Here is a 13,854-nt window from a genome sequence, read left to right on the forward strand (position 1 = left end):
AATGGAGGATATGCAAGAATGAAATTATTTTTCTCATATGAAAATGTCTTTTGCGACGAAATTTAATTTTGTAACCAATGGGTCACCTTAGGTTAGAAATTTTTTCGTTGCCAAAAGGAATAATTGTTGACGATTTTTTTTTTGGTCACCTATGTGCTTTACCCTAATCAATTACCTATCACTATAGTGAGACGAAATCGGAAATGGGTGACAAATAATTATTACAATGGTGACGAAATGTTTCGTCATAAAAAAACATAATAGGTGAGGAAGAAAATTTCGTCACCAAGTGATTTTTTTCGCGACAAAATATTTCATCGTCAAAAGGCACTATACGAGAAAAAAAACATATTTCATTACTAGGTAGCTAGGAATCCTCGACAAACCTTTAGTTGTCACCCATACTATTTGTGATGAAAAATATGCAATCTATGATGATTTTCATTTGTCTAAAGACCGAATTCCTTGCAGTGCTGATGCACTCTCTTCCTGCCATTAGTGTTAAGGTACAATCTATAAAGGAGTCTAGTTTTTAGAAACCAACCGATTCGAGAGATTTATAAAAAGCCAAAAAAATTATTATTATTATTATTATTATTATTATTATATGCACGTAAAAATGTACTTATGTATACATATTTGATTCATGATGGACTCTAAAATAGAACTAAATAATGTGTTAGCCCTTTGAAATTGATTGAATTTGTCTAGTACTATTTTATATTTTTAACCTTATAATCCCTTGAAAGATAGAGATAAACTAGAGATGATTAGATAGACACAAATTACAAATTCAATCAAGTTTGTTGAAGTGAGAAATTGTAGGGAGAACAAAAACAAGTACTAGAAAACACCCTATTTATGTTCTCTAAAATCAAAACACCTTACTCTAGCTCTCTCTCACCCTCTCTCAAAAGAAGATGATCATGTTGAAATTTTCTCTTGTCATTTTGGCCACGTGGGTTGTCGTGGTGGCCGGGAACGATGCCAAACCCGAGGACTCTTCTCCCGTTCAGTCACCGGAGGTGGCAGTAGATTGTTCGAATATGATATACAATATGGTAGACTGCGTTTCGTTTTTCAGTGTTGGGAGCAATGATACAAAACCGAGTTTTTTGTGTTGCTTAGGGTTTAAGGTGGTTTTGTATACGGATGCTGAGTTTATATGTGAAGGACTAAAGAGCAGTGTTGCTTTAGGGATCGAGATTGATATGGCTAAAGCGACGACCTTGTCTTCAGCTTGTGGGGTCTCTGCTCCTTCCATTAGTAACTGTGATGGTGGTGATCTTCTCTCTCTCTCTCTCTCTCTCTCTCTCTCTCTGTACTTACATATAAAGCACATCCATACATTTTTTGTATATAATGCACTTGGTTTTTAATAAATGTTGGCTCCCGCCTCCCGTTGGTTAGTTCTCGATTAACAACTGTTATGGCTGATACTAGACTACTTCGCTAATTTAGAGTATATAGGAGTTATTAATTCTAGGGCTCCTTGTTTATAAGGACATACTATAGGGTTTAACAAGCAATTAGTCCATTTAAAGAATTTATAGCGGCTCCAGTCCTTTTTATCATACGCGTTCTAAAATTACCCATATTACACGCGTTTTCAAAAACATTTCAGAGACGAAGAAACCTAATCGCGGTCTTTCTCGTCGATCCTTTCACGGTCGTCATCGTCGATCCTTTCATCGTCGCTGCCATCATCGTTATTGTAGGCGTTCCTTTCACCATCGCTGTCGTCATCTTCGCTGATTTTCGACCATTTCAACAGGTAACTTAACTTTTGTATTTGTTGCTATCGTCATCGTGAACAGCGTCATTCCGATCGTCGTCACTTTCCTAGGGTTTTAGCGTCATTTACTGGTTTTGTCACTTTCTTTATGTTAGGGCTCATCAATATGTTAAATATTGTGTAATGGAGTATTTGCATGTGTTTACATTGTGATATTCGTATCTCCTACTTTATCCCTTGTTGTAAAATACAACTAGAAAACGTTTTCGATGAGATAACATTATCTCTTTATTAAGTTTGTGAGATACCAACACTATTTATCTGAGATACTGTTATCTCTTGCTCATTTTTGCCAATACACTATATTTCTGGCAGATAGAGTTATTTGTGATATTAATATCTCCTACTGTATCCCTTGTTGTAAAATACAACCAGAAAACGTTTTCGATGAGATAACATTATCTCTTTATTAAGTTTATGAGATACCAACACTATTTATCTGAAATACTATTATCTCTTGCTCATTTTTGCCAATACACTATATTTCTGGCAAATAGAGTTATTTGTGATATTAATATCTCCTACTTTATCTCTTGTTGTAAAATACAACCAGAAAACATTTTCGATGAGATAACATTATCTCTTTATTAAGTTTGTGAGATACCAACACTATTTATCTGAGATACTGTTATCTCTTGCTCATTTTTGCCAATACACTATATTTCTGGCAGATAGAGTTATTTGTGATATTAATATCTCCTACTTTATCCCTTGTTGTAAAATACAACCAGAAAACGTTTTCGATGAGATAACATTATCTCTTTATTAAGTTTGTGAGATACCAACACTATTTATCTGACATACTGTTGTCTCTTGCTCATTTTTGCTAAGATACTGTTTTCTCATCTGTTTTAACAAAAAAAAGATTCAAAATGATACAAAACCCTGAAAACCCTCCTGAAACCCCTGAAAAACCTAGAAGATATAAAAGATTCAAAATGATAGCCCGGAAGAAGACTACAAAGAAACCACAACATCAAGAAGAAAAAAGCATAAAAACAAGGAGTCAAACAACAAAGAAAATGAAAGAGGTAGAGACAGAACCACAACTTGAAGAGGAAGAGAGAGAAGATAAACCGAAGAGCGAAACAAAAAGACAAAAAAGACAAGAAAAAAAGGAGGAACCAGACATAGAAGAGGTGAAGGAAGATGAGGTTAAACCAAAACGTTTGCAATACAGGTAACTACTTGGCATGCCATTCTATACAATAACCTGAAGGTGTTATTTTCTTGAGATACTGTTATCTCTTGCCTCATTTTTGCTGATATACTGCTATTGTCTTGTAACTTTTATTGTAGGTCGAATCTTTACAGCATTGTAAGCCTTTGACATGATGTAAAGTTCAATGAAGTACAATCCGAACAGATTTAGAAATCACCTTTTGCGAACATGTTGTTTGCAATTACTCAAGGCAGTATTGATGAGCAAATGGTGAAGAAATCTGATCCTGTCCTTATCAAGTTGATAGAGACATATAAGAGAGGTCAAGCAAAGTTTTCCCTTGCAGGAAAAGATATTCCTCTGACTGATCATGAGATTGGTGTCATTTTTGGAATAACATCTGGACCGGTGAAGATCCACATCGCAAGCCACGGGCGAAGGCCAGACACAGAATTTGCCAATCGAGTCTTTGCTGGGGCAAGCACCATGCACCTTCCAACAATGAGGGTGACAATTGAAAATATTTTGAAACCTCCCGTCAAGAAGAAGCAGAAGAAGAAGCATAAACAAGTATCAGAGATAGAAGCTGCAAAAGATTTGGCACGTCTTCTGACATTGTACACCATTGGAACACTGTTTTTCCCAACAACAGGTCCAAACCTGAATTGGTCCTACCTAAAGCTTGTTGAGGATTTGGAAAATAGTGCAAATTACAATTGGTCAATGTTCATCACCAATAATCTTGTTAACGAACTCAACTCCAAGAATCCGGCGATTGTTGGTGGTTGCACCACTGCACTCCTGGTAAAAATCTTCTACCCTTTCTTGTAGTAAAATATCAACAACATCTGACACATATTTTCATTGAAAACAGTACTGGCTCTGTGAACATACCCACATTATGGAACCAGCTCAACAAACTTTTCCAAGATTTATGAAATGGAAAATGAATGAGCTTGCTGCTAAACTGTTGGAGGCACCACTGAGCAGCCTTCCAGAGGGAATGGTAAGCATTATTACCTATTGGATTTTATTATGTTTTATGGTCAAAACTAGATAACGGTATCTCATCAAAAATAGTGTATCTACCAGAATAAATCAAGAGATAATGCTATCTCAAACAATAAACTCTTTAGAAACACACAAAAAGAATGAGATACCAGTATCTCAGTCAAATACAGTTTGCAAATAAAATGAGACATAACTCTATCTTAGTTGAAACATTATATCTCATGAATCTATAATCTGAATTTACCTCTTTTAATTTATTGTTCCCTTCTACTCTCAAAGGTCAAACAGGAAGAATTGGAGCTAACTGAACAGGAGATAGGGTTGTTTGCAGCTCTAGTCTTGCATGAACAAGAAGGTACACACAAAGAACCCGAAGCCAAAGAGAAAAACCTTACGGACCAAGAGCCTTTAACCCAAGAAGAAAACCCTCAAGAAGAGAACCAGGATGTTAAGAATTTGATTTTAGAGCTTGAACAACGAATTAAGGTGCTTGAAAAAGAGAACAATGTCATGAAAGTTGAAATTGAAGATAGGGACAAGAAGATCCAAGAAAGGGATCTGTTGATTGTTGAGTTACGCCAGAATGTAGAATCCCTTCAACATGAGCTTTCAGGTTATAGAAAACAAAATGCAGATTATACAGATATTGAAAAAGAAACTTGTAGTCTGCATGTTGAGGTGGAGATGTTGAAGGAAGACATAATCGAAAATGAGGTTGAAATAGGCGGGTTGTATGTTGAGAAGGACATAGCGGAAGAAAAAATTGAAGAGGTGACAGAAGAGTTGCATGACATTGCAGCACATTGTGTTTCCCAACATTACAAAGATCAGAAGATAATTGAAGAGTTGCAGAAACAAAAAAATAGCTTGTCTGAAAAAAAACAAAGCGAGAATGTGCACCATCATGAATCTCCAATTCATGATGAAAAAGTGACTGAGGAAGAAATAGACCAAATGATCAAGTCCACAATCTCAAGCATTCAAGCAGAACCACAACAAACAACGAAGAAGAGATTGAGGAAAGGTCATACTGTGGACCCATCGTCGTTGACAAAGAGAGTGAGTAAGAGGGAAGATAGGAAAGAGAAGAACATGGAGGATTTTCAAGTCTATGGGAGGAAGAAACAAGCAGAGAAAGCAGCTCCAGAACTACCAAATGACAAGATCTTCTAAAATCACATATTTGAGTGTGGGAAAGACATCAGGTTAATAAAAATGCACCAATTTGCTTGCTCAAATAGATGTTATTTGTCTAAAATACTGTTATCTCTTGATTCATATTCATTGCTGATGTACTGCTGTTGTCTTATAACTTTGCAGAATCCCAATCTGGGATAACAACCTCTTTGATGGTACAGTAAGCTTACAAAAAGTTATAGAAATCTTGAATGAAAAAGATGTACAAAACACGGTAAGAAAGGCTCCTTGTCTTTCTCAAACCGTACCCCTCCGGCTCTCTTTATCAATCCCTCACTTTTCATTAATTCTTAGCTCTTAGTTTATTCGGTTTATTTGGGAATTGAATTGACTGAGATAGAGTTATCTCTTAGTTTATTTTGTTAGGGTTTTAGTGTGCACTTAGACATTTACATTGTGATATTACTATCTCTTGCTTTATCCACATTCACATGTGTATACATTGTACTACCAGTAAATTCTTTCGATGAGATAACATTATCTCTTTATTAAGTTTGTGAGATACCAACACTTTTTATCTGAGACACTGTTATCTCTCGCTTCATTTTTGCCAATACTCTATATTTCTTCAAGACTGTTACCAATCTTTTGTGCATTTAAGTCTCACATGAAATAATGTGTGCAGCTCATCGATTCGTTTACATTCATATTGGAAAGAGAGCAAGGAGATGAAAGTAAAATACTATTTTTCAAATCCATATTGTGGGTAAGTAAAGCACTAGTCTCGCATGACTACTTGATCTCTGTATCTATTGCTTAAATACATGTTATTTTTCTGTAATACTGTTATCTCTTGTTCACATGCACTGTTTTTTCTCACAAAGAACAACAGATAAGAATATCAAAAACATATTATGTATCTGAGATACTGTTATCTCTTGCTTCTCATATACTGTTTTTGCGCACAAAGAACAAGAGATAAGAATATCTCACGAATTCTATGTTCTGAATTATCCATTAGAAACCATGAGATATGGTTATCTCAACTGGTATATGGTATGTATTTTGTCGCATGTAATTTGTGAAACACTTCCTTCTGACAGAGCCTACTGAAGGACCAGAAAAATGAGGTCAGAAAGATGTTCCTTGATACAAGCTGCTAGAACTCATTCAAAAACAGCATGCCTATCGCTACTTGGTTTTCCCCATGAATTCCTCAGGAGGTAATAAAGAGAACGACAACGATCCATACCATTGGACTGTCCTGGTTTATGACATTGAGGATGGGCAATGGAGGCATTACAACTCCATCAGACCAACTGGAAGAAAGGCAGATGCATACCTTAAAGATGCTCGTTTAATGGTAAAAATACTGAGACTTCTTATAATCCATACTTAAATGACGCAGAAATAATAATAAACAAATATTTAACCTTGCAAATGCAGAAAAAGTATGTTGAAGGATTCGTGAAGAAAAATCATACCCCAACATTCATCCTCTCATCACAAAACGAAACAATCTTTGAAAATCAAAAGTTTGATGCTCCAATAATCTCACCTGCATCTCCGCAACAAAGACCTGGAACGTAAGCCAATTAATCTTGTTCAGCATCTTATTTCGATACTACTATGCACTGTGTTATTTCCTGTGCACTCTATTTCTAAACTTCTAAACTCTGATTATGACAACTTTTGCAGCGTTGACTGTGGAATTATAGTTTGCTACATCATTGACAAGCTTGCACACGGAGAAAGCATCCCTGAGTCATTGACAACTGATGAAATCAGAGAATACAGAGTGTTATTGTTGGTGAGGTTCCTGTATGATGAACCAAGAACATGGACAGAAGCTCTTTGGAAAGACCGAAACTTGAAGACTGACTAGGTGTTGGAAAGTTGAATAGGACTAGGTGTTGGAAAGTTGAATAGGTGTTCTTTTGCTGAATAGGTGTTCTTTTGTTAAAAACTGACACATATGAATGGTCGACTCCGAACAATTGGAATTCACCATACCAGGGTTGTACATGAAATGTCTTGGCTGCTCTGTTAGAAGTACAATAGGTGTTCTCTTTTGTTAAAACTGACACATATGAATGGTCGGCTCAGAACAATTGAAATTCGCCGTACCAAGGCTTGTATATGAAATGTCTTGCCTGCTCTGTTTTGAATTACAGTAATTGTTCTTTTGTTTAAAAACGATACATATGCATAGTCGGCTCCGAATAATGGGAATAGCAGGTCATTGTTTTGTTATGATAACAATTCTGTATCTTTTCATTTGATATATAACTGATGCTGCGAAATAGTCTATCTACCAGAATACAGCTAGAGATAATGCTATCTCAGCGAGCAAAATCTGTATCAACACAAAAATTAAAAGAGATAAAAGTATCTCAGCCAATACATTTCACAAAATAGAATGACAGATAAAGCTATCTCATACAAAACATTCTTTGTGAACCTTTCATTCAATAGTTGTTCTTTTGTTAAAATTGACACATATGAATGGTCAGCTCCGAACAATTGGAATTCACCGTACCAGGGCTTATATATGAAAATGTCTTGCCTACTCTATTTTGAATTACAATAGTTGTTCTTTTGTTTAAAACGACACATATGCATGGTCGGCTCCGAACAATGGCAAATAGCAGGTTATCATTTTGTTATGATAACAACTCTATATCTTTTCACTTGACATACAACTGATGTTGCGAAATAGTCTATCTACCAGAATAAAGTTAGAGATAATGCTATCTCAGCCAATAAAATCTATATCAACACAAAAATTAAAAGAGATAACAGTATCTCAGCCAATACATTTCGCAAAATAGAATGACAGATAAAGCTATCTCATACAAAACATTCTTTGTGAACCCTAAACCCATAAACTGTAAAACCTAAACATGCTCTGTAAAAACAAAATAAAAGATATATCAATATCTCAGCCAACGTTCAACCTTTCATTCAATGTCCAATGAATATGAATCAACAATAGAACACAATGAATCAATCACAAGCTTCCTTACATCTCTTCCTATTATGATTTCCTAACTTCTTGCACCTGCCACACCTTATTTGCCTTACCTTCTCACCCCTTGACCGGATTCTTGCAACCTTGGGTCTACCACGTGGCCTCCTAGTCTTAGGAGGAAGAATAAGAGGAAGAATAACAGCAGAATTTTCAGACACTGGTGCAACTCCAAGAGTAGAAATAGGAACATGATGTATAGGACAATCGAAGCAGAATCGGAAAGCATCAGCAATGTATAATGGATCAATATTATTGGATACATCTATGCCATTCTTCTGAAGAGCTGTGAATGCATGCACACAAGGGAAACCATAGAGCTGCCAACGACAACATGTGCATGTCCTGTTTCTTATGTCAACCACAACAGCTGGTAATGAAGACACTTCAAAAACCTCATCACTTGATCCAAACACAGTCCATGTCCGTCCTTTATTAAAGAACTCTCTCAATTTCGCATCATATTCAGGACACAAAACACTGTTCAATTTTCTTGATAACTGTTTCCTTTCACACATTTGAGTCATGATTTGAACCCTGATTGTATCAACACATTTAAGGACTGGCAACTTACGAGCTTCAACAATCCAGTTGTTGAAAGACTCCACAGCATTTGAGGTCATTTCCCCATATCGTTTACCTGGGAAATATGCATTCGCCCAATTATACACCGGAATGGAAGCAACAAACTCCTTAGCTCTGTCTCCACCGACCTCAAACAATTTGTTTACACAGTTTTTAAAATCTAATACTGTAGGTGCAAGAGCACAATCATTGAAGAGACTCACTACTCATTCCCGGAAACCATTAGGTGCTCTTCCTGACATCCTATCCCTCAAGTTATTCTTCAAATGCTGCAGACAATAAGAATGATATCCGTTTGAGAAAACCTCTGGCACATGCTTCACAAGACCAGTATGGCGATCTGTTATAAAAGTAAGTTCACGAGCTGACAGAATAGATCTCAACTTCAACAAAAACCAAAGCCAATTATCGTCGGTCTCGGAATCAACAACACCATAAGCAACCGGAAACAAGCCTGCCCACAAAAACAACAGATAACAGTATCTCAGCAATAACAGTCTTTGTATCTACCAGAATAAAGCAAGAGATAATGACATCTCAATAAAAACAGTCTCTACCAACCAGAATAAAGCAAGAGATAACGGTATCTCAGGAAACATAGTCTCTGTATCTACCATAATAAAGCAATAGATAATGCTATCTCAACCAATAATCACAAAACTAGAAAGAGATAACAGTATCTCAGCCAATACAGCTCACAAATAAAAGAGAGAGATAACTCTATCTCAGTATAAGCATTCTCTGAATTTGAAAAAAAAGAAAAAAACTAACCGTTATCAGCATCCTTCCCAACGGCTGCGAGCACAGTTCCCTTATATCTCCCCGTCAAAAAAGTACCATCAAGACACAAAAAAGGCCGACAGTAGTTGAATCCTTTGATGCATGCATCGAATACCACAAATAACCTTCGAAACCGATTATCTTCACAGCATTCAACGTCCACAACACTATCGGGATTTTTCTCCATCGCTACCTCCGCATACAATCGAAGTTTGTTAAATGACAATGGATAATCACCTTGAGTATCATTGTTCGCCATCTCAACACCTAACCATGCATGGTGATAACCGATTGTAGTACCGTATCGTTGTCTGAAGAATCTAACAGCATCTATAGGCTTATACGACGCCTTTGAACGAACTTCATCAAGAACTTCTTCTACAACAAGCTTTGAAGACATCCGAGAATTTTTTGAATTACAAATTGTAGCACCACATCTGTGTTCTTTTTCAAGCTCCTTAATGCAAAAAAATTGATTTGATTTGTCTAGAATTGCATGAACAAACCATTTACACCCATCTGCCTTAAAAGCACACTCAGCTGTCACTCTTGATTGGTCATTCTTCAAATACTTGAACCTAAATCCAACTTCAATTGCATACTTACACAAAGATAACCTAAAATCCTTAACACTATCTCTAAATTCTTGACCAACATGACTAATCAAATACGCCCAATCAGCTGAAAGTCTTTTTGTCTCATGATGAAGACAAAACTTTTCAAGAGGATCCTCAACAATTTCAGAATGTGAACTACTAGTTACTCCACCATTTCCATTGCTACGACTGCTTTCACCGATTTCAAAACGGCTACTAACTCTACAATTACCATCTTCAACAGATACCTCAACACAATGAGCACCATATGCAGCAGCTAAATCCATCATATTACAAAAATCATCATCATTCTCAAGGAGTATATTACGATGATTACAAACAGAATACAACAACCTCATTGATACCAAACCATTCCACTTGTTAGAAATACTTTCAATAAGATCCTCAAATTGATAACCTTCTGTCACCTTAACAACAAGACTATAGGATCCATATTTGCACAATAGAAGAATAGAAGAATCCATTTCAACTTCAAAAACCAGTTCAGTCTGCAAACAGATAACATTATATCAGAATAAACAAATCAGATACACATATCTCAAAAAAGTAGTCTATCTATGAGAACAAAGCAATAGATAATGTTATCTCAACAAAAACAGTCTCAGTATCTACCAGAACAAAGAAATAGATATAATGCTATCTCAGCAAATAAACAAAAATAGAAAGAGATAACAGTATCTCAGAAAATACAGTTCACTGTGATACACATATCTCAGCAATAATAATTTCTGTATCTACCAGAATAAATCAATAGATAATGTTATCTCAACAAAAAACAATCTCAGTATCTACCAGAATAGAGCAATAGATAACGCTATCTCAGCAAATAAACTCTATAAAACACAAAATAGAAGAACACAGCAAAAATCAAAATAAATACTGAGATAGAGAAAAACACAACGACAGAGAAACATCAGCACAGCGATCGCGAACAGAAAACACTCCGAAGACAAAAGATCGTGATCCTGATCGGGAGAGATCGTCACAAAGGGAAACGAGATCATGATCGCAATACAGAATCGAAATCGTGAAAGTGATCATGATCCAGAACTGAGCTGTGATCGCAGGAAGAGAGAGAGAGAACGAACTGAGCTGTGATTGCGGGAAGAGAGAGAGAGAGAGAGAGAGAGAGAGAGGCGCACCAGAAACGAGCTCGATCTCGTGATTGTGCTACTCGAGATCCAGAAATGGTGCCCTATCCAGTAATGGCGCGTTGGGTTGAAAGCAGCAAGGAACAAAATTTAAAAATAACACATTATATATACACACCAGTCAGGGCATTTTGGTCTAGAAACGGACTGTAGACCTAATAAATGTTACAGTAATGGACCTTCACCACTATTACACATTGGGCTGGACTAAACACCCAAAAACACCTCAAAACGGACTCTAGCCCAATTTACCGTTAATTCTATGGACAAAACATTTTTAAAACTTCACCTTCGCTATAACCGATTGCCACAACATTACGTTTGCATGTCCCGATAGAAGAACACATGCACTACCTATGGTATGACCAAAACTGGAAGGAAAAAATTCGTTCAATCACAATTTACGTAATTGTAGTCATTGACTCATAATATTCTTGTCAACGTTTTAAAAAAGCAGTTCATACGTTAGTATGATCAAGGTTTTAAATACCATCGACTAAGTAATATAGGGGCCACTACATAGTTATGACTTTGCTTGTGGTAACGTTACATCCCCATATACCATTTTTGAGACTAAAAAATCACATTGGTATTGATCAATTAACAATACAGACCGATTTATATTTGAATTTTAGCCTACTTCATGGTCGTACAACACTTAATCGTTGGTTTTTCTTTTCTGGCAGAAATAACTTCAAATGAGCAACGATGGTGACCGACGTCATTGCATGTCAATTTATTTAAATGATTAGGCAGGTATTTGACGCCGTGCCATATAGGAAATTAAGTTATGCATTCTATGTAAAGTTCATTTGAGGATGTTATTTTCACTTTAGCATTATGTACCGGACTTCAACTTCTGTTTATGATGATTTTTTGTTGTTGATTTTGTATGTTGTACAGTCTCCCCTGCTCCTGGTGCTTCTCCTGGTATGTGATTTTAGTTTTAATTGTTTCTAATTGGTTATGCTTTGGCTTTTGATAATAATAAAAAATGTACTGGTAATTCCATGCAATTGTGTGAGTTATTTCATGGCAAGAATTTTGATTTATTGACATGTGCAGTTTTATTTTATATTGCTGGCAGAGGATTAGTCCATAAATCTTGAAACTTTTTCCACTCCCCTTCTCATCTCATGTTTTATCTATAATTGTTGTATCGATGGAAAGTATATATTTTTACCGTACCAAACAAAAATGGGAACCGAAATGAGTAGGCATTTTTCAAATTACAACTCCAATGCAGAAGATTTGGTTGCGAATGCAAGGATTGTAACAAACCACATCAATCATTCTAGTAGATTTTTATAACAAGAGAGATTAATGCTAAACATGCATTATCCATACTAATCAATTGTATATTTTTTTAAAAAGAAGAAAATAAATCTCCCTCCTCTATGGCTTTATTCTCGATAAAGTGGATTTTTTTTTTTCTTCTTTTCTAAACTTTAGAATACAAACATTAAATATAAAAAGGTCATGAAAATATAACTTTTAAATTACGCCCATGTTCTAAAACTAGCCCCCAAGGAAAACTCGTTGCAAGACTTGTACATTTTATGCTGAGTAGTGTACCCTCGTTTTGGGTATACGAGACAATATCCTTGAACTACTCGTTAACAATAGTCATATAAAATCATGAAAAGAATTGGTCTTGGCCATATATATCTTCGGAGGGAATGACTTTGGTGTCCCCGGTCATTTTGGGGACACCGCAACTTTTGGCATAACAAAATCATTATGAGTGTAACCAAAACCCATTATGAGCATAACAAAACCATAGCAAAGCATAACTTGTTTGTTATGCCTTAGTTGGATTTTTGGATATTCTTTGGTTACGCTTTGTTTGGATTCTGTTATACTTGTAATGGATTTTAGTTACGCTCATAATGGTGAAGTTATGCCAAAAATTACGGAATTGACTCATTGTATTTTGATTTGAACCTTACAAATGTAGTAAATGTTCTGTAATTTTTCTGTAGCTAACTCTCCCTCAGCCAACCCTACACCGGAAACCACCCCAGTGCCGCCGCTGTCATCGCTTGTCAATAAAGCTCCAGCACCAGCCGACAGCAAACGGGTTCTTAATCAAGCTCCGGCACCATCCCCTATTAAGTCCGGAGCTTATGCCAAGGCTTATCCCTCTGCACTATATTTTAGCCTTAAAATGCTTGTTTCATTTATGTTCTAGACTTATGACTCTGACTTTATTTTCTTTTTCATGCGAGACCATCTCTCTCTCTCTCTCTCTCTCTCTCTCTCTCTCTCTCTCTCTCTTTTATAATGTTTTTAGGTAGCACCTAGCAGTTGTTATTAGTTTTTGTTTTTTGGTTAGAGGAACTAGATGTCGTTTCTGTTTTGTTTATCTTTTGTTGAACTAATTAGCATTACAATCTTTTCAGTGAAAAACATATTCATGACCCAGAAACAGTCCAAATCAATATTGTGTAGTTTTTGAGTAATTCTCGTGTCTTTTACTTCGTTTATTGAACTAAGCTCTAAAATCTACCATATATACCAGGAAATGTCTACGAGCTACGTTGACTTGTCTGATCAATTGCTCATCGATCTTAAATAAGTTTTTGACA

The 13,854-nt window shown here is 36.0% G+C and overlaps 3 protein-coding genes across 3 annotated transcripts; 2 read left to right on the forward strand and 1 right to left on the reverse strand.

The window, feature by feature from the left end:
• The first annotated feature begins 3,157 nt into the window (after positions 1 to 3,157).
• Positions 3,158 to 5,141, forward strand: LOC131328418 (uncharacterized). The gene is made up of 3 exons (XM_058361365.1): positions 3,158 to 3,761; positions 3,832 to 3,963; positions 4,248 to 5,141. The coding sequence occupies exons 1-3, from the start codon at positions 3,186 to 3,188 to the stop codon at positions 5,139 to 5,141; spliced, it is 1,602 nt and encodes a 533-aa protein (XP_058217348.1). The 5' UTR covers positions 3,158 to 3,185.
• A 1,125-nt stretch (positions 5,142 to 6,266) lies between these two features.
• LOC131328419 (uncharacterized) lies at positions 6,267 to 6,990 on the forward strand. The gene is made up of 3 exons (XM_058361366.1): positions 6,267 to 6,468; positions 6,552 to 6,691; positions 6,804 to 6,990. Exons 1-3 carry the CDS (start codon positions 6,313 to 6,315, stop codon positions 6,988 to 6,990), a joined length of 483 nt encoding a protein of 160 aa, XP_058217349.1. The 5' UTR covers positions 6,267 to 6,312.
• A 1,934-nt stretch (positions 6,991 to 8,924) lies between these two features.
• LOC131328420 (uncharacterized) lies at positions 8,925 to 11,156 on the reverse strand. Its single transcript, XM_058361367.1, has 3 exons — positions 11,028 to 11,156; positions 9,490 to 10,603; positions 8,925 to 9,172 (listed from the first exon to the last, which is right to left on the reverse strand). Exons 1-3 carry the CDS (start codon positions 11,154 to 11,156, stop codon positions 8,925 to 8,927), a joined length of 1,491 nt encoding a protein of 496 aa, XP_058217350.1.
• Between the last annotated feature and the right edge of the window lie 2,698 nt (positions 11,157 to 13,854).

This window comes from Rhododendron vialii, chromosome 6a (assembly GCF_030253575.1).
Source record: "Rhododendron vialii isolate Sample 1 chromosome 6a, ASM3025357v1".
Classification (NCBI taxonomy): Eukaryota; Viridiplantae; Streptophyta; class Magnoliopsida; order Ericales; family Ericaceae; genus Rhododendron; species Rhododendron vialii.